Source organism: Haemaphysalis longicornis, unplaced genomic scaffold (assembly GCF_048455015.1).
Source record: "Haemaphysalis longicornis isolate Haplotype H1 unplaced genomic scaffold, Haemaphysalis longicornis Haplotype H1 scaffold_2, whole genome shotgun sequence".
Classification (NCBI taxonomy): domain Eukaryota; kingdom Metazoa; phylum Arthropoda; class Arachnida; order Ixodida; family Ixodidae; genus Haemaphysalis; species Haemaphysalis longicornis.
The window spans coordinates 152,999,545-153,020,220 of NW_027526295.1; the positions used below are offsets into that span (position 1 = coordinate 152,999,545).

The following is a 20,676-nucleotide window of genomic DNA, read 5'->3' on the forward strand; positions in this document are numbered from 1 at the left end:
CAAAGGCACGGAGGAAGAAAAAGTTGGCCGAAACCATTACGAAACGACCGCCACTTCAGTGCGGCATGCCGTGCGCATGCGTTGACAGCCGCAAGGCAGCGCCGCTTGCGTTGATGCATGGTATAGTGGGACGGCAACGGGTACAACGACGATGAGGGAAAAACGGGACTGCGTGAACACTTTTAACGACAGCAGCGCCCCTACGTCTCAACGTTTCTGCAAGCTAGTTTTTGTTCGTCCGCATGCAGCGCCACCAGTGGCCTTCTATAGCGGTGTTCTTTATTGCTCGCGTTATACGCCTGATGTACTAAATGAACTGTCGGTCAGACTGGCGGGAACGGTTACCAGTTTGGTTGTGGCGTGAAACTGCGGATTTCTTCATGTCCTCCGGCTGTATTTACTGTTCGACGAAGTGAAGTTTTGCCGGGAGGCGCAAAAAAGGTCAGTGCTGCTTATTTATGTTCTGGTAACGGTTGTTGTTCATTGACTTGTTCATCACTGCGTCCGATAAACGTGCCGCTCCGCTGCCTGTTCGATGCGAGAAACGTTTGACTGCATACGTTAACTAGTGCTATTTAGAAAGTTGCTGGTGCGCGCATTTCTCGAGTCTGCATGTCCCCTTATGGTGTGGTGTTGCTTAGTTGTATATTGACGGTTGCTGTACCTGTCAGCAGTGCTGAATCTTCTCGAGTTAGTCGCACGCTATTGTCTCGCGCGCACAGACTGCACGGCTTGTTTGTCGGAGCGTCTGTCTTTAGCCTTATCGGTATTTTCAAACTTCCGTGTTAATTGCGTTGTGTTGGTCTTCTGAGAGCCATACATTTACTGTGCTAATCACGCTATTCCGCCTAATGTTGATGTGCGTTCAAGACGTTGGCGGCAGCACTGCTTACGTTTATCTGTGCTGTGTGTGTAGTTGTTCCCCGTTTCTTCCAATGCCTTCGATGAATTCAGATGGTCTATTTACACTAGTCAACTTTAGTTGGCTCCCTGACGTGTAGTGAAATGCAAGGGAAAGTGGTTGTCTGAGCAGCAGCGTAATAACAAAACGTTCCTTTTGTGGAGGGGAAGTCAGGTGGAAACACGCAGAAAGTGTGGAGCCGTTTCTATGCTGTCAATGTCAGTGGTAACCTGAGACCTCTGAATAATTACCCACAAAGCTCACGTGTGGACTATTAGAAGTTTTAACGTCACAAAGTAAGTTTCAAAATAATTCATTCCTGCAATTTTATGCTATCAATGTCAGTGGCAGCTAGAGAGTTGGAATAATTTTCGAAACGCTCAGGTGCAAAGTTGTTGAATCATGATGTGCACCAAACATTAATCCATTTTTGTTCTCCTTTGAACGTAGAAATTATACTGCAAAAGCAGATTGCTACATTCTGTATTCATACTCTATGACCTGTTCAGAAAGAGTCTGTGGCTGACTGTGGAGACATTTGGCCCTCCACTTATAGGTTGTGACAAATGTTTTTGTTTCTCTGCAAAAAAAAAATGAAAACAAATTATTTCCATTCTTTACATGCTCCTTCGAAGTCATGGCTGTGGCATTTACTGGCTGAAGACATCTTCGGCATGCTGAAGGGTCGTCGGGGAGAGTGCGGCGGATTATGAATGCCCTGTGGAGCTCATAAGCCACAAAAGAGTACCTTTTGAGTCGTGCATATTGTGCAGATATTCACCAGTTCGCATAGACTGGTACATTTTTATATCTCAAATTGTTTAGCAAGAAAAGATTACCAGGGCTTCCGCTGTAAAAAAGACATTCGACTTTCGTGGAACGAATCAGACATTGTTCAATATTTTCTCGTGCTCCCTGGGTAAAGCAAGGCACAAATTTATTCTCTGATATTTTTGTACTGTTTATTTTCTAGGCAATAGGGTGAAGATAGACCTAAAACAGCTGGTCAAGGAATGCATATGGCCATTTTAATTGTATTTGGACGCCTTCTTGGAAGTGTATCATCAGAAGGCAACAAATTAAAGCTCTTGCACGGGATGAAATCATTGCATTCTACAAGTAAGTACGCACTGCCATTTTTGGGTCTGTCATGGCGTGTTTTTAGGTAGTTTCTTTGTAACTAATGGTTTGAAACTTGAACTTCTTTTCAGTGACAGCTTGGCCTGTGGCTCAAGGTGACAGTAGGAGCTTTTCGGAACCCGTTAGCGAAACTTTCCTGGAAGTGCACTTTGAGACGTCCCTGGCAGAAACACCCGGGTCATAATTTTGGTCGGGTAAGCTGGAATTTTGTTTTTGCGGGACTCAATTAAATCTCACTGTTAACAAGTTATCGTGAACGCCAATATTGGCCATTGTGTTCACATTCCGCCTATTACGGATGCTCCAACAGTGGCCAAAAAAAAACTCTATTTTGTATTTAAGTTTTGTAAATATTTAGCTTTTACAACTTGAGAGTTGTTGCTGTGATTTGCCAGCACCACGGACACGCCCAACGTGGTTGCTGCTACAACAATACGGTGGTAACTGACGATTTCAATTTCCCGCTTTTAATACGCCCGTAGCACCAATAATACTCCCAAATACAGCCGTAGCATGAGTAATGCTTGCATTGGATTTTGACAGGTGGTTAAATAAGGGGTAATTTTTTAAGGCAATTGTTTAGAGCACAGAAAGTGTCGTCTGCAAGAAAATGTGCTATAGTTGTGATTTATGAGAAAATTGTGCAACAGCCTAGTTCAGCATGAGTCAGCTCAACTTCTGCCTCATACCACTACGCACCATGGAGGTAAGACATATCGAGAGGGAAATATTTTAGGTGGAACTAACCAAAATTTCTGCCACAGTGCGATATTTATGATTTCCTATGACTGGCCATTTATTTCTTTGCGGTAGAAACATCGTTTAGCTGTAAGTTATATTAAGCCAGCATGACTACAGCATTCTAGGGAGCACATTATACAGTACAGAGAACATTTTTTGCAGAGAGAAGGTGTGTAAAATATAATGCCGAAAGGTGATTATAGTAATTATTATTTGATTTATTTAATAAACGAAACCTCTCAAGGATAAAAAAACCTTATATTCAGGATACCGAGGCAGCAAGGTGGGATACTTTCCAGAATCAGGGCAATTTCATTGATTGTCTGTGGTGATATTGTTTAGCGCACTTTCACCTTTAGCAGCACTCCCAGAAAAAAACGCAAGAAATCACTGATTTTAAATCAATTACTGTGTTATGAAAGGGCCTAAGCAACTCACTCATTTAAAGCAACCATGTAACAAAATATTCTTGTTTCCTTGAAGGTACATGAGGTGAGCAGTAAGTCTTCTCGAGGCCCGGTTATTCTGAGAGAAGGGACTGGCGGCATCAATATTGCCCGCAAGAAACACATCACGGATTCGCCGCCTGCATTGTCACTTCAGGATGTGGTCATCCTCTTCGCCGCATATGTCATCTTTTTCATCATGTTCTTATGGTTGTGTGCCTTTGAAGAGTTCTTGGGACTTTTGCAGGGAGTTCTTGGAAAGCATGAGAAATTCGACAGTGGCCTGGTGTCATTTAAGTTGGAGTCTTTGTTGAAATACTTGAAGTGTTCAGCTCTACTTGGGATTTTAAATTATTGGTAGAGGTTAAAGTATCTCTTGAGAGGCATGAAGGAGGTCAGATGAAAGGCATGAAGGGGGTGAAATCAGATGAAGAGGTTTAAGTTACTGGCACATGCAAGTTTCATGTCAACTGAACACTGAAGTCGTGCCTTATTTTTCATCATTGACACAATGCGCAGGCTGTCTTTGAATCTATAGTGGGTGTTAATGTAGTTCATGGCACCGCATTGTAACGTCCTATTATTCAATTGTAGCGCATGAGATTTTTTTTCGTGGCAGTGCTGCTGCTGATGCAAAAGTGACAGTGCTTATTTACGCAGATAGCTTGCGCCTTCATTGATAAATTTTAGTACTGTAAGTGAGCTGACACCCATGCCGTAGAAGAATTTAAAATGTGCTTATTTGGCTTCAACAAGTCTTCTCCTTTGAAAAAAGTTGCATTTATTGCTTGGCGGAAGCAGGGATTTGGTCACAATTACACTGACAGCAAGACGGGAGGGTTTTTATAGCACGCAACTGTGAATTTTACCTAAGGTAAAACGTTGAGGCTAGAAAAAATGCTTTCAAGTCTGCTTTGTAAAACTGGTTGGTCCCTGTATGATTCAACGCTGGCTTGTTTGCTTATTAAGAATGTCTGACTTGTTCCTGCTTGAATTGATGACGTATATAATTAGTCTGCTTGTTAAATTTTATTAAGTGTAACATGCTTCCAGCTACCTGGTTTGCAAAATTATATAATATTCACGCTGGCTTTCACGAGATTTTCGGGGATGAATTATTTTGAACTACAAATTGTTTGGTCAAGTAACGTGCCTTAAGTCAAAGGCCTTTTCAGGACGCTCATAAAGGCTATTTTGCCTACAAATAGCTTGATGTTACACTTACGTCTGGTGTCCGGAAACTACTATCTTTAATAATCATGTTTTAATTGTGGCATACTGCCGCATGTGACCTCTCGTGTCAAAATGTTTTATCGTTAATCTTGGCTCGAGCGTTGTTTTCCTAAACTCTTGCACTGCACTGTTGTAGGTTTCTGATAATACAACCGTGTATGGCTTGTTTTTAGGCCTTTCCCTACAATTTAATAGCAAACTGCATTTTCCCAAACAGTTATGCGTAAACACAGTATGGCAAGCGCAATGAGTAATTCCGCCTTTGAATTACCTTGGTTTATCTGATAAGACAGCATATTTGATGCTCACTGTTGTATAATGTCTGTGTCAGTGCCGTTGTAGACGCACACGTCTATTTATTTATGAAGCAGTCGACCCTTATACCGTCTTTATTAACCATGTTTTTGAGTAAAAGTGAATATGTGAAAATGCCACCTGGAGCCTAGTGTTATCGTTATGGTATTTATTCCTTGTACGTTGGTCATTTTCTGTGCAATTTAAAATAGACAGCTATTAAAATCTGAAATGTATGAATACTAACACCCAATAAAGTTGTATAGTATGTTGAAAAGCAGTGTATGAGTCATAATAGTTTGTTTCGTGCGTATTTTAATGCAAGTATATTGTTTCTTTTATATGCAGCTGAAACCCAGCACAGGATTCTGCGGGTGAAGCCAAAGAGGGTGTGCCGCTCTAGGTGCCTCAGACCAACTTTTATATAGAACTGTGCTCCGATAGGCAACTGTTGGGAACTGTCAGGGACCACACTGCTGCGGTGGTTTCTGCTTTCCAATTGTTGGTATCACTGCGGGTCATATATCAAGGCTGTGTTAAAATGGTGCTTGCGGTTTCCTGCTGATACCAATGCATCCGCCAGCCTGGCATATGACCTCGGTGTATACCGACAGGAAAGCAGAAATATTGGAAAAGTGGAGTCCCAGGACAGCTTCCCAATGCCTATAGGAACACCGTTTTATATAAACAGCTGGTCTGAAGGTACCTGGAACGGCGCACCGGATAAATTCCATAATCATTTTACATGGATCAATGTTCCAGTAACTTAAACTACCCTTTTATTTGGAACAGTGATCCGCATACTTTTATTTGGAACACCGATCCACATAATTTAGTCGCAAAAATATGTAGTGCACTGTTCCACTTAATTTTCAGGATATGTGGAACACGGTTCCAATTATATAACTGGAACTTTTTTGCAAAAAAGTTCCAGTTACTAAGTGGATCTTACGTGGAACCAGATTATGAGTGTGGGAGTCGTCGGGCCGGCGAAAGAAAACCGGATTGTCGTCGTCGGCGGCGGCGGTGCTCTCGCTCTCGCCAAGGGTGTTTCGGCCGCGTCGTGATGTACACGCGCGTGCGCGCGTCGACCGAAGAGTGGGAAGAACTCCGCGTCGGTCCCCGGCGTGGCGCCTTGGTTGCCGATTCGCGACAGACGCCGCACACCGGGACTGCGGTCTTCCAGTTCGACGAGGCCGAGGCCGAGACGCACGACCCCCAGGCTGGAGTGAAAGTGTCGAAGGAAGGCGTACGGTGCGATCGTCCGACCCGCCCTTGCCAAGAACCGTCGGAACTGTCACGGCGGAGTCGTACGCGGCGCATCGTCATCGACATGACGGCGTCCTTGTCGCCTTTCGCGCGTTGCGCGTGCAGCGTGTGTTTGCGCGCCGGAGAGTCCGTGGCGCAGCAGCGCCCGAGGGGGAAGAATTCTCGCTGGATACTCGCCCTTGTTTGCTCAACGACTTACCAGACGGGCTGTCTGCGTAACTGACGCGATCGAACATTACCACATAACGCGATCGGTGACTGGCCGTAAGGTTTCAGTAGAAGGAGGCATCGTCGTGCGCCTCCTTCAATAGACGGAGGCGTCGTCGTTCACGCGAAGGATGTGGCCACCGCAGCGAGTCGCCTTCCGAGTGTGAGGAAGCTTTTGCCAAGGTGCTCTTGAAAGTGACGGCTGCGACCGCGGTCACTCTGCAATGATGCTGGATCGTAAGGACGGCTCGAGGCCTCTCGAGTCGAACAGCAAGAAGAAGCCACAACTGTCGTCGTCGTCTCCGCCGTCGTGGTCGAGGAGAAACGGTGTCAGGAAGGCCGCTGCGGCGATCTTCAGGTCCCTCAGCTTCTCGATCAGGCCCCGCGATAACGACGTCAATGCACCGGTAAACATCAGCGGCACCTCCGAGCGGACCGAGCGCGTCAAGTCGAGGTAAAGTGCCGTTCGTTTATATGCATCGACCTCTGCGCGTGTGGAGATTGTTGCGTTGTGACTCCGTTCCGAGACGTGCCGCAGGTCAGTGGCTACTGACTTGTCACGTGTCAATGCGCCTGTCTTGCCCTTGTACCCCTGACATGTGCGGTGTTTGTCAGCTGCGGGTCGATTTGTGTGCGTCAGAAGAGACACCGGTCAGTGTGCTCTTAGCTTGAAGTTTGTATTGTGCCAGTTGGACGTGTATGATCAGGTGGGCAGTGCTAATCGCAGCTGCTCCAATATCGCTTAGAAATAGGGTTAAGAAATTAGGCGACCATCTTACGACCAATGTATAAACGACTAACGAAGCTTTGTGTAGTGTTTACTGAGGTAATTTCGAAACGATATATTTTGATATTAACTTTATAATTTCTAATTATTATGTTTACAGGGACCAGGCAGCCAAAATTCAAATTCGGCTCCTTCAGAAGGCTGCTTCACCTCAATAAGATAGATACAGATTTTAGCGCGAGCTGCAATCAATTAAGCTAGATATTCAAGAAAGCGGGCGAAGCCCTCGCAATTCACCAGCCACTTTCTCGTCCAGCTCTTATGACGTCACATGGATTGTTTGTGCAATTGGAGGCTGCCCACCAAATCCACCACCAAGAAACATGAGTGGGAATGCGTGCTGCCTCTATCTCCGTCTGATTGGGATACTTCATTGCTATAATGGAGTTAACGCACTCTGTGTTTAGTATTTTCATTTTACGCCACTACCGACGTTGTGTAGCGGAACATTGGGAATTCTTCATATTTTTTTCGTGTTCTTGATGAAACCTCGTCAAAAAAAAAAAAAAAAAAGGACGATCTGCTCAAAGCTACACTATGCGTGGCGCGAACCATCCGCCCAGTCGCAAGATAAGTACATCTTTGTCGTCTTCACGCTACGGGCAAATAGGCACAGTTTTATATATAGGTTATTACATGAGCCATCGACTTCAGTTGCTCATGTCTTATTATACTATCAACTGCAGTTTGATTTACAAATGTGAATCGCGTCAGTTGTGTTGGACTTCGGAGCTCGTGCTTAATCAGTTGGCTCTTTGCCATACAATTTGTTTTACGTATATGATTACTGGCTCTGTCACTTACCGTAAAAAGTGAAGTCACAGACGTTTACCAGTCACGATTACGTAGAACTAGGGTTGCCTATACGCCTTAGTTCTAACTGCAGAAAAAGAAAGCCTTATGAAATATGCCGCCTCTGAATGCACTAGATAAGTATAGTTAGGCCCCTTTCTAATACTTGGACAAGTCGTGGGTGCATTGGGTATGTGTAGGAAAGGTAGGCGTTTGTTTGTCAAGAGGTCAGAAATCGTTATGGTGTCCTGCAATTACTTCATGAATTGAGTACTTCACATAGTTCTTGCTAGCTATACGCCCTGATTAAATCAGTGCTGAGCGCGTTTCGAGGTTTACAGTTTTGTCGTGCTCCTATCTTGTTGGACTTTAAACGTGGTTATTTATTGTTGAAAAGGAAGTAAGGCCAGTATATTTCCTGAGAAATTTCTTTGACTGCTGGAATGTCCGCATGGGAAGTAAATCTCTCAAAATCCCGTGAAAAAGGGCGACCAAATATTTCTTTTTACTCTGCTCTGATAGGTCACAGTAGCTACACGCGGGCTTTGGTCTACCTTCATTCGTGACGTAATACTTTTTAAAACAGCAGTAATAGCTGTTAAGATTAAGGTACCTACACCTAGCTGGCCAATTGGTACAATCGCCGAGCGTGCGTAGGGATGACAACTCGAATGATGCATAGTGTATGAGTTGCCACTAATGGCATCGCACGTCTGACTTGCCTGGCTCGATCCAGCCCCCACCCCCACCAATTTTACATGCTTCTTTAAACAACGGCTTCGATTTCGCCGACTCTTACAATTCTTGTTTTTGTATGAGGATCCTGTCGTTCAGTCCGCATCCAGCTACATTTTCTTTTTTTTCAAATTTCCAGCCGTTTTAACTTAAGCCACCATCTCGTCCTCATCAGCTGAATACGCTGCCAAATAATACGCCTCCAGAATATAAGTTGGACGATTTCAAAGCAGGCATGGGTGAGAGAGAAAAATCCAGTTCTCCGACCTCGGCTAGCTTCCCAAAAACCTAGGAGCGCCCATTCACCCACCCCACATATTTTCGACCCGCCGAACTTTTGGGCGGAAAGGAGATGAAGTGCGCACATAGCAATACACGTCTACGCCTCCAGCAGACACCGACTCTGCGCAGTTCGACCCACGAAGATTCCTCGCGAGCGTCGCAGCTTCCAATGGCACTCATCCCATCCCCAGTCGTACGCTCACACGAAGCACGCAGTGGAGCGAACGCCTGCGCGCACTGGGTTAGGCCCACTCGGGACGCGCTTGCTTCTGGTCGTGTGGGCGGAGCCGCACCACGCGCCAAGTCACGTACCCGGCGACGTATTTCGGAATTCTTATGTTTCATCCTGTCGGGCCATTCTTTCGTAACATACGGTGAATACCTCGCTGTTTGAAAAACAATGCATCGTCATCGTCAACACGAACCGCTGCTCACTTGTAAAAGGAGCGGGATAGTAGAAGGAATCCGAGTGACTCAGGGACTCTGGGAGTGGGACTGCGTGAAGTCTTTCCTAAAGGGCGACAGAAATGGGTCGTGAATGCACTTTTCACCTCTTGTTTTATCCAATGTTCTTCAAAATTCACCCCAAGGCGATCGTATTTATTTACTACCGATGCAAAAAATAACAGTATGTTGGCTATTATTGAGCTGTTATAATATGCGAAGCTAATCTTCGCGAGCCCCGGCACGTTTATTGGAGTCGATTTTTCTGGAGGTAACTTTTTTGCGTTGCTTTTTTTGAAGTCCGTTAGTATAATCGCGAGGATATTGCAGTCCGAAACAATTTTTTAGTTTGATTTCAGCTGGCCATTTTAAGTTTAGCTATTTATGCTCTTTTTATTCTTTTCACATTTTGACAAAAAATCAAGAAATGAAGTTACAGGACCGTGAGTGTGCGCATGCGCGTGCGTACGTGCCTGTCAGTTCTCAAAATTTCTCTAAATAGTCGGTGCATTTCTTCAGTGAATGGAGTGCAATCAATGAAAATTAAACCGCTGAGGACATAACTTTAGTAACATCACAAATCTCTATGCGTATCTTTCGGTAAAAACCACAGATATAGTGAAACAAAATGATTGCTCTTCCGCTGACAAGCTCACACATATTTGCGCTGTCGCTGAGAATTTTGGTTTTCTTGATATTTCGCATATCTGTAAAACTTTTGACTACTGCTGGTATGGGATTTACTTATATCTTCAACCTATAGCCCTAAGAGGGGAACGGGTTGCTGGAGCAGTTCTATCCGCAAACTAGATTATTAAACATCGACGCAGAAGAGGCATTTTTTATTAACACTGGATGCACTGGGGCAAGCAGTGCAGCAGATGTTCAGTTTTTTGCTGACAGCTGCAGTAGCACTCTGCCCTGGTTTGCACGACACTGCACTAACCTGTACCAGTTCAGCTAAAAAAAATCACGCATCTCCACGAAGTGAATCATGACGGGTGGGCGAAGCACTGGGGATCGTTCTTCCCGTAAATCACCCGTGGCATTGCCCACTCGCGCATGTAAATGAGTGACAACGCGTATGTGCAGTATATACAATTCCCATCCACTCCAATCCGATGCAATTCAATTTAATCCAATCCAATCCAATCCAGTGCTCCTCGCGCATGCGCAACACTGTGTACGCGGACTCCAAGGGACAAGCCATGGACAAAGCGAGGTCCTAAGGTGCTTCGCCCCTAAAATTGCCTCTAGAGAGCACAGCATGCAGGTTGCACCAACGTTCCTGGACGAGGACTGTAGTTAGCTTTGTAGAACTACCAACAATTGTATGAATAGATGAATATCTTAAAACCATCGATAGTTCCCAAAACCTATCGACAGTATGCATAGTCATTTTATGTATAGTTTATCAGTACTGTATTCCAGTCAGCCGGATCTAACGAATAATTCCGTTATCATCCAAAATACTTATCGAACGTATCTCCGGTTCAGTAAGGCTATGTTCAAACTATCGACGTAACAGCCATATCGTGAGCTATGGACGTAGAAAAGCGGTGTGTCACGCCATTCGGTTGGCTGAGACGTGAAATGACGTCATTCTTTAGATATTACGACATTTGCGGCAGCAGTCCGAACCTGGCCTAAGTTTACGTTAATACTACCGACGCAAAAGCCATATCGTGATCTATGGACGTAAAAAAAAAAGAAGCAGCGTGTCACGTAGTTCGGTTGGCTAGGACATATCATTCTTTAAGTTATTAGGACTGTTGTGGCCACAGTCTAAACCCGGCCTAACAATGTGTTAGGCTATGTTGATACTACCGACGCAAAAGCCATATCGTGAACAACGGACGTAAAAAAACGGCATGTCAGGCAGTTTGGTTGGCTGAGACGTGGAACGACGTCATTATTTAAAGTTATTACGACAGTTGCGGCAACAGTCTGAACCCAGCCTTAGTCTATAGGTTTGCAGAAATACGCGTACATTATGTATGCCTTTTAGCCCGAGCATCATGAAAAGGTAGGCAGTGCGCCTGTGAAAGTTTCAAGTGTTTTTAGACCCGGCTGCGCCGCTTTTTAGTGTTCTTTATCTAGAACCTTGAATGCAAGACCAATTCACTGTCGAAATCGCGAGCAAAACAACCGCATCAGGTTCTTTCGACACTCACTTTGGCAAGGCGAAACTTTTCCCTCTAGGGCGAATCTTTATTTTGTTGCTCACTTCGTCAACTTTGGCTCGACGAGAGTTGGCGCAATTGAGATGGGGTGCCCTAAAGCTTTGTCTGCAAGATGGCCAGCTTCGTACGGCGTGCTCCTCCACGCCACTGACATTCAAGGGGCGTGGCTAAGGCAAACCGCACTGAGTGATCACGCGTGGAATGGCGATGGACCTCTTTTACGTATTCCGGCTTCGCTGCCGAAGCCGCAGACAAACGTGTTATTTTCGGTGATCGAACGGCAGCGGGACGCGCATCAATGATGACTCTTGCGGAGCTTCCTCCTTGTGACCACGCGCGCGCAAAAATAAACCCGGAGGAAAAACGCGCCCCTTCGGCCAGTTTACGACGCCGGGGTGTGCCATGTACACGAGGTGAAAGTGGTCCGACGTCCATCGTTTACGTAATTGCAGATGCAACCGTAAAACAATTACGCAACCTGCGTTGCCCCGGAGCGAAAGAAGAGAAGCCGAAAGGAAAGCCGTAACGAGTACCATCGCGCGCGTCCTGGTGGTGGTGCCAAGACTCCCACGTGGGCGTGTGGGGATGTATTGCGCGCCCCTTCCGTCGTGCTTTGCGACGCCGTCAAGATATTCCGCTTGTTATGAATATAGCTGTCGCTACATGCGCGTTTGCCTCCTTGCTTGAGGCTTTGTATTTCTGCGCATGCGGCCCGGGCTGCTAATGTTATTGGAACTCTAAATTAGGCGCTATTCACTTATTCGTTAGTTGGGAGTATTTTAGAGTACTGAGGGAACACGCATTGAGTCATCGAAAAAAAAGAAAAAAAGGAAAGCGTGAATCAGCGCAGCGAAAACTTGTAGTAGTGTTGTCACAAAGCGCAATGCGGGAAAAAAACCCGAATGTGCCGGAGGTGAGCGGTGGAACACGAAATCCTTCGTATCATATCGGTCACCAGCGAAAAGGCTTTCAAGAAAGAAAAAAAAAAAAAAGACCACGAGATATGAATTTCCGGGGAAAGTTTTCTCGAGCTGTTAACACGCGTACTCAAACAGTGTGGTTTTTTTATGATAGCATTTGCCGCGCAATATGCACGCCGTGTAGCTTCATATTCATCAAGAAATAAAATGCTCCGAGTAACGAGCGCAGGACGCGGTAGACGCAGTCTATATACGCCGTATCGAGTCTGTTAATTTCGAGGGACGGAACATACGGCAGCTACTAACTCAAACAAACTAGACAGCATATTGATATCTGCTTGACGGTTCAGTGTTAAGTCCAGCTTTGAGCGCCAAAATTCATAAGGTTGGCGCTGCTTTCGGGGAAATCATTTCTGAGAGGAACACCCGGCAGAAATAGCAGAATTATTGCAGAGAAATATTGCGTAGTTAGACGGGAATAATTCATTGGGTACGAGAACCTGGGAATTAAGGTTCTCTAGATCCTGGTTTAGAGTTCAGGGTTGGGGTTTCAATAAGTTTTTTATTGAAATCACAGGATTAATTGATTTACAGGAATAATACATTATTCCTTTCCGCAATGCAAGCTTTAAACGTGTGGATTGTTCAGTTTTATTCGCTCCGGTTCAAGTTGATGGGAGTTTATTTTAACGAGCTTTCTGGATCACAATTAAATGTCTGCCGCGTATAAAGGCAGATCAAGCGTTAATTAAAAAAGAAGGCGGGTGTATAGAGCCCTCCGTTCGTTACCTATGCATGGCACGCTGGAACAGGTTGCTCGCTGGTTGGTTAGCAGAGACGGTAATGTCGAGAACTTTCCTTTTTGTAGATGCTTTTTTGGTAGTGCGGAGCGGGGCGGTGATACCGTTACACGTTATCGTTCCCAGAATTTAAATATGTTCGAAATGCGCCTAAAGCATCCGGGGTTGTATCAAAGACAAACGCCTAGGTACTTACGCCCTAGCCTTAAGATTCGGATCTGGTGCATCGGATGTCTGCCCCCGGATGACCGGATTGTTATCAACGGCCAAGCATTCGTTTGGGATATGGAAAAGAAAGAAGTTGTGCCAGCGCGCAAATAATGGCAAGTTGTCAAAAGGGGTGCCCGTCGCGATTTTGTTGCAATTGTAATTGTAGGAGCCTAATAAATAAGGTCGAAGAATTTGCAGTTTTAATTGACTCTTTCAAAGCTGACATCGTAATGGGCACAGAGTCTTGGTTGAACCTGTCTATTTGCGATAATGAAGTCTTTTTACCGATGATTTTATAGCTCATCCGAACGACAGGCCCAGCTTAGGCGGGGAAGTCTTTGTACTCATTCACTCTTCACTTCATTCATCGGCGCTTGATATTGGGCACGAGAAACTGGAATCAGTTTGGTGCTCCATTAGATCAGAAGATGATTCTTCTTTTGCCGTCGGGGCGTTTTATCGACCACCTGCCTCCGGTATTAGTTCATTGCAATTACTGCATGCAACTATTTCCGAGATTTCCGGAAAAATCTTTCTTCTTGCTGGATACTTTAACCTACCACACCTGCTTTAGAGAATACAGGTACAGCTAATTAAGGACATTTAGGTTATTAGACAACAAGCAAGTTTTCATTGACTATATTAGGTTACTCATTTGTCTGCATGATGTGTTGTTATTCTGCCGTAAGTTCAATCCCATTCCGGGTGGGTGGCCTGCGTAAAACGGTCAAGGATGTGGGTAGCATGAATGCCATTGTATGGTTCGTGGACGTTTTAGTTTTTACAGCGATATGAAATAAGCGCACAGAAGGTAAACACACTGCAGATGATGGAAGAACGCATTAGGAAAAGCGTTTTTGCATGGCTACCTCTGCATGTTTTTCAAAGGAAAGTCAAAGGGCCAATATTGTACTCACGTCGCCTTCGATATTTCTTTTCGTCGCAGGATCCCGCAGCCCAAACTGGTCCACTTCCCGAGTAAAATGGAAGTGAGGACTGCTCCCACAACACCCGCTTGCAGCCCCGCGGTGGGTTCCGTGGCTGACTATCGGAGCCACTTCAACAGCCCGTCCACGTCGGCTGTAGGAGGGCCAGCCGGTTCCGTTTCGTCCACACCGTCAACATCCATCATGCACCCCGCCTCCCACCACTCCAGCTCGCACGGCTCTTCATCCTCATCCAGTTCCACAGAGTCCATCCCCTCGTGTCCTCAAGTCTCCATGGCACAAGTCAACCTACACTCGTCCTCGTCCTCCAACGGCTCACACCATTCGGCAGCAAGTTCAAACATCAACGTGAACGGGTACGGATCCGCAAGCCAGTCCGTCACGGACACCAACGGATCGTGCTCCCCGCACACGAACGGCAACGGTGGCAGTGAAGCGCAACGACAGGCGTCCATAACGATCCTCAGTTCAAAGGGAACCGACAGCCTGAAAGAGATGGTCCAATGCCCCATCTGCCTGGACCGCCTCCACAGGCCCAAGATGCTTCCGTGCCAGCACGCCTTCTGTTTCCTCTGCCTGCAGAACAGCGTGATGTCGGCTGACGCGAGCCGGCTGCGCTGCGCCAAGTGCCGCGCCGAGGTGCCGCTGCCAAAGGAAGGCATCTCGGGTTTCCCTTCCAGCATCCACCTCCAGAACATCCTGGACCTGCTCGAGTCGGACTACGCTTCGATGGACGAGCTGCTCCAGTGCTGCGCCTGCCAGACGGTCAGCGCGAGCAGCGTGTTCTGCGAGCACTGCAAGCTCTCGTACTGTTCCCTCTGCATGGCGAGGCACGTGGAAGAGTTGGCGAAGCAGCTGGGACACATAGCCGACCAGCTGGATGCCACCGTCGACAAGATTACTCAGCGATATAAGAAGTTCGAGGTTTGGGTTCCGTTCTGATTTCATCGTGGTTGTCCTGCATGCATGCGGGTGTTTGTTTATCAGAGTAGTTACCGCAAGCATTTTATTCACCCGTTTAAGACTGGCTCACGAGTGGTGCGTATGGCAAACTGATGTAGGTGTGCACGATCTCACTGTACACATCACGTCCGTATTTTGGAAAACTATTGTTTATGACTCAACCTTTTTGTATTTGACTTTAAAAGTGTATTTAAACGGGGAAATGGGGTATAAGAAAAAAATAGGAAAGGTGCAAGTAACGTGCCGCGCGGTATGTAACGGCTTCGATCATGTGCTTTGATTAATTGCAAACTGTTGAGAAGTCTCGTCCAAGCTAATCACGACAGTTTTGTTGATACACGTTTAACTTTCAATATGTTTACTGCAACTGCTGGTGTGGAATTTAAACCTCATGGTAGAACAAGCATTTATTAGAATTGTTAAAAAAGTTGCCAACTACACTCGGGATAAGCGCTGGCTGAACAAAATCTTCCACTTATCTGTTCCTTTCTTTATTATTTCTTCCGAGCTGTACGAGCCCGTAGAGGCGCTGCACAGCATGCGTTCATTCAATGGTTAAATACAGAAGGAAGGGCAAAAGCACTCAACACACGAGTATTGCTGTGTGAAGGCTTCTTTTAGCACCTGTGGCATTTACACGAAGCCATTGACTATTCTACCCTGATTAAGACATCATGCAGACTGTTTCGGCTGCATACGTTCATTTCTTCAATGAGCTATTCGACCTTTCAGTTTGCTATTGCTTTCAGATGGATGTGTGGGAATACATTGTTAGATAGTTCACTGCCGCTATCTACGCACACGTTTTTGGTGTTTCCTAATCTCCGCTGTAGAAAACTGCGCAAGGTATTAATAAAAATTAAAAAAAAAAGCGACGCTAGTTTGACACAGACTCTTTTACCATAAAAAGTCAGTTCGTGCTATCTGCAGCCTGTCGCTACAGCTTTTCTGTGGTGTATTGTGTGTTCTCGTCTTTGCTATCTTTCGCTACTACATACACCACGAATTGTTTTTGCTTTCCAACTGACATTCACTGTTTTTCGCCCCCGCCCAAAGGCGGCTTTTCTGCACATCTGACCCGGCGATTGCAGTAGGGTGGCTTTCTCGCACAGCTTAAGCGACGGGTGGCTGAGCTTGTCGTGTGCTGGAGAGGGAAAAGGAGGATTGGTTGGTTTGCGTCGGAAAGGTTATGGAGCGAATGGTGCTACGGCGGTTACAGGGAAAGGAGGAGACACAACAGAGAAGGCAGGTCGCATTACGGCTGCATACACAATTACAAACACAGTGCGAGCTCGTTTGAAACGGAACATTATAGATGCATACTCGCGTTACGTCAAACGCAGAAACAAAACATACGTACTCAACAAGAAATAGGCAAGCAACACTGTAAGCTCTAAAAATACACACTCTTCCGACTGTGACGCGTTTTTTTTTTTTGTCTGTCAGTTTAAAGTCATCCACAAACAAGGCCCAGCAGCAGTACTTTTCGACGACATTTTCTATGTTCCGGTTGCGTTAGGAGACTGGCAGCTCGCGCGTCCCCTGAATCGCCTTGTGTTGATGCGCGCAGTCAAGCCAGAGCGAGGTGCAGGCGAGGCTTCGACAGGAGGCCGAACGACGAGTCCGGAAGGTCCGCGACTCCGAGGTCCAGCTCCTGCAGCGCGTGGAGGCAGCCAAGGCGGCCGAAGAGTCGGGACTCCACGAGGTGGCACAGAAGGTGCGAGGCGCTGCCGTTGGGGCGCGACTGTTCGCCGCCAAGGGGTTCGACCACCTGCAGGACCCCAGCGAAAAGGTGAATTCCGAGATGCGCCACTTGAACGAGGCGGCTGTTCTCGAGACATTCTATACTTTTCCTGGGCATACAGGAAAGGAGGAGGTATCGTGCCCCCGTTGCAGGTGACTTCGTCCATTGCTCTGAAATCGTTCACGCGTATATATAATGTATCAGGGGGTCGCTGACATCACTTTACTACCGAGCGTGTGGCGTTAGGTCAGTTGACAATACAGTAAAGAAACTAACAATTCAACTAGTGTTTAATAATTATTGAACATCTTGAAACCACCACAGGGACGACATTGACACGAGAAAGGTACACGGCATCGCTGAAGTGTGTCCCGCCTTCTTCTTCCGTTTCGTTTTTGGTCTGGGTTACAAGATGCGTCGGAAAAGGCTGTTTGTTAGGAAACGATGTGGCACATGCGCACCGTGGCTGCATCACTGAGTAGCTGCTGCGGAGGAAGCGGAGCACTGGCCGGGCGTTGTGTTTCCTACCGGCGCTTTCTTTCCTTGCATGAGGCGGCGAGCAGGAAATGTAGTGTCATGAGAGGGCACGTTTAAAAAACCGAGCTAGAGTAATCTGCAGCCCTTCACTATTGCGCACCTCGTCGCAGAGGTGTTTCTAGGATGCCTGAATACCATAATTTCGAATTCTTCGACCTTTACGGGAGGTGTAACAAAAATTATTTTATTTATAGTCAGTGTAACGTACCGAAACCGGAACCGGACAGAAAACCGGCACCGAACCAGAATTTTCGCCCGGAACCGGAACCAAACCGAAAACTGGAACAGAACCAGAATTTTTGCCCGGAACCGAAACCGAACCGAAAACCGACACCCAACCCGAATTTCTGCCCGGAGCCGGAACCTAACCGAACCGAACCGAACCGAACCCGCATTTTTTTCCGCCATTTTAGAACTGAACCCTATCCGGAACGAACCGAGGGAACCGTTCCCAACTGGTTCCGGTAGATTCCCAGGGAAAGGATACGCTTGCAAAAAATTATGCATGTCGTGTCCAAGCAATATAATATATGAGTGCCGCATGCAGTTCAGCGTGTGGCTGCTTAAGAGATAGTACATCACACCAACTAAACTTAAAAAAGAGAAAATAATAGTTACTCCTCTGCACGCGTCGCATGCTACGCAATGCGGGCGTGCTATAATCGTGTCTGATTGGTACTGCAAAGAACAAGACTTCACTCTAGTAGAGTCAGCTCAAAAATAAAGACAAAACTTCCTCCCGTGATTCGACGAGGTCATCGGGACAGGCTTGAGGACCGGACACACTTTGGCCTAATTACCTGTAAGTCTGAACTGATCAACCAGTATGTTCTAAATGGGGGCAATTGCGGACATGCAATATAGTGCGGATAAAAATGGCATGCGTCAGCTCATTAAATTACCCCTAGACGATTTCGCCGAGAGGCATCTGCAGCTCTAATTGCAGGATAAGTAACGCTAGTTTCGAAGCACCACCGTGACATTGGCAAGACATTGTACATTTAATAAAGATTTTAGGTATACTCAGTTTTTAACTTCTGAAGTAAACGCTGGTCGATACCGCGACGAACAGATAGATGTTGCACGTCCATTCGATCCTTAAAAAATATCCGATAGTATAAGCGATACTAGAGACATGTTGTAAATTTGTGTTGGTAAATGTATACGTTGTGATTAACGCAGCTCGCACAAGACGTGTTAGGAAAACGATGTTACCCTTGGTTCGTTAAATTTGAAAACGAACGCTGGAACCCGTTAGCGAAAAATTAGTCCTAGCGCGAGCAGTGGCAAAAAATGTTTTTTTTTTTACATCTTCGATTTTCTTGTCAGAATTTGCGGCAATTAAAACTTGCGTGCACCATTTCTAATGTCACAACCAGATTCGGGTCTTCATGAAGTTGCACCGCGACGCCGGCGACGCCCTGTCCGAGGTCACCTCCGTGGGCAATACGCAAGTAAGCTTCGATCCTGAGGCGTTCAGCGTCACTATCGAATGCCGGGCCGACGCTGCAGTTGTCGAGGACGAAGGTGACCCTCCAGGCTCACCACCCAGCGCCAGCCCGGACGTCACCCAATCCTCTTCCTCGCCGTCCAGTGGCGCCATTACATCGGGGCCGGCAGCAACCGAAACACCGAACCAAAGCAAGGGCGACCTGCAGAAGGCAACCGCCGACGCCCAGTCGCGGCTGTACCGCTCAAAGTCGTTCATCGCGCGTACCAGGCTCGGCAGCGGGCTCGTGCAGCGGCCCTCGGGCGTCGCAGTGTCCCCGTGGTCCTCGGAGATCTTCGTCGTGTCCATGGACAACCACAAGGTGCTCACCTTTGACTCCGGCACGGGCAAGTTCCTGCGCTCGTTCGGCAGCCGCGGCCAGCTGGAGGGCGAGTTCCTGTGCCCCTTCGGCATCGCGCTGTCGCCGGTCGACCAGGAGATCCTCATCACTGACAAGTGGAAGCACTGCATACACGTGTTCGACAGGGACGGCAACTTCCGCCGCCAGATTGGCATGAAGGGCCGCTCGGCGGGACACTTCCGCAGTCCCGAGTCCATATGCATCGACAACGCCGGCCGCATATACGTCTGCGACACGTGCAACCACAGAATACAGGTATGTGGTTGCTGCCTGGGCTGGCTATGACACCAAGAAACGTCATAGCCAGCCCTTCTGTGTGCGTGTACACGGGGGCTCACTCACACCCACACAGACTTCACACAGACACACATAAAAACCACAAATAGTTTACTCGTGCAGCTAGCTTAAAATGGTCTCTTCAGTATTGTGGGAAACATTCATTACAGCTTGATCGCTTAAGTTTGCGGTTCAGTACATAACGATAGCTTCAAGTTCTACGTTCGACAGTTATGTGGCAGCATGATCCCTTAGCCCTAAAAATTTGGGCACACTCGAACCCGGAAAGCTTTCTCGCATTCTCGAAGGCGTCACACGAAATGTTTTGTCTAGTTCATTGATTTGCGATTTTTCAACAATGTCATCAAAGCCAAGCGTTTCTATGGATATTGCCCACGACTGGCTGCCCGCACCGCCTCTTTTCCGCTGGGGCTACCCCAAGCGCCCCACTATGGCATGAGAAAGCCGCTCTTGATTGGTCCGTACAGCTGCTCCAGCGCGTGAAACCTCGCCGTGGCGCCATCGCTGCTGGGACGCTGGAAAGAGTGCTATATGCCAATAAAGCGCGCTAACTAGATTTATCTACTTTTTTGGCAGTTTTGTTAGTTATTACGCCCTAGAATTCAGCGTGTACTCTCTTGCTGTAGTGCTAGAAGCACCACCAATAAATTTTCTTTCGAGAAATTTGGTGTATTCTGGAATACGGTATCACGAACACCTCCCACTCGAGCGTGTTAGATAATCCAAACATATTTTATAACGTTAATGTAGCGCGTTTCTTTTTGTCCAGGCATTTTTTTAGTTTGCATACTTGTTCAAGTGAGATTAACATGAACTGGGTGAGAAACCAACTCGGTGAATGCTGCTTACACTGCATTTTTATTCGATTATATAGGGTGTAATCCGCCAGTGTGGTCACCGGTATGGTTTTCAAGCCAAAACGCACCATGAAGTGTGATCTCCGTGCAAAGTCTG

At 46.6% G+C, this 20,676-nt stretch overlaps 1 protein-coding gene across 4 annotated transcripts in view; it reads left to right on the plus strand.

Moving 5' to 3' along the window:
* LOC144169343 (uncharacterized) overlaps window positions 1–20,676 on the plus strand; it is a 116,724-nt gene that overhangs the window by 90,768 nt on the left and 5,280 nt on the right. For 3 of the 4 annotated variants that reach the window (XM_077698443.1, XM_077698444.1, XM_077698445.1), the window contains 3 exons: window positions 14,331–15,255; window positions 16,865–17,086; window positions 18,955–19,680. In XM_077698443.1, the coding sequence (XP_077554569.1) occupies window positions 14,331–15,255; window positions 16,865–17,086; window positions 18,955–19,680 (1,873 nt within the window). Of the gene's footprint in view, window positions 1–5,849; window positions 6,686–14,330; window positions 15,256–16,864; window positions 17,087–18,954; window positions 19,681–20,676 lie in introns of those variants that run through there. The other variant, XM_077698442.1, reaches the window with a different exon arrangement.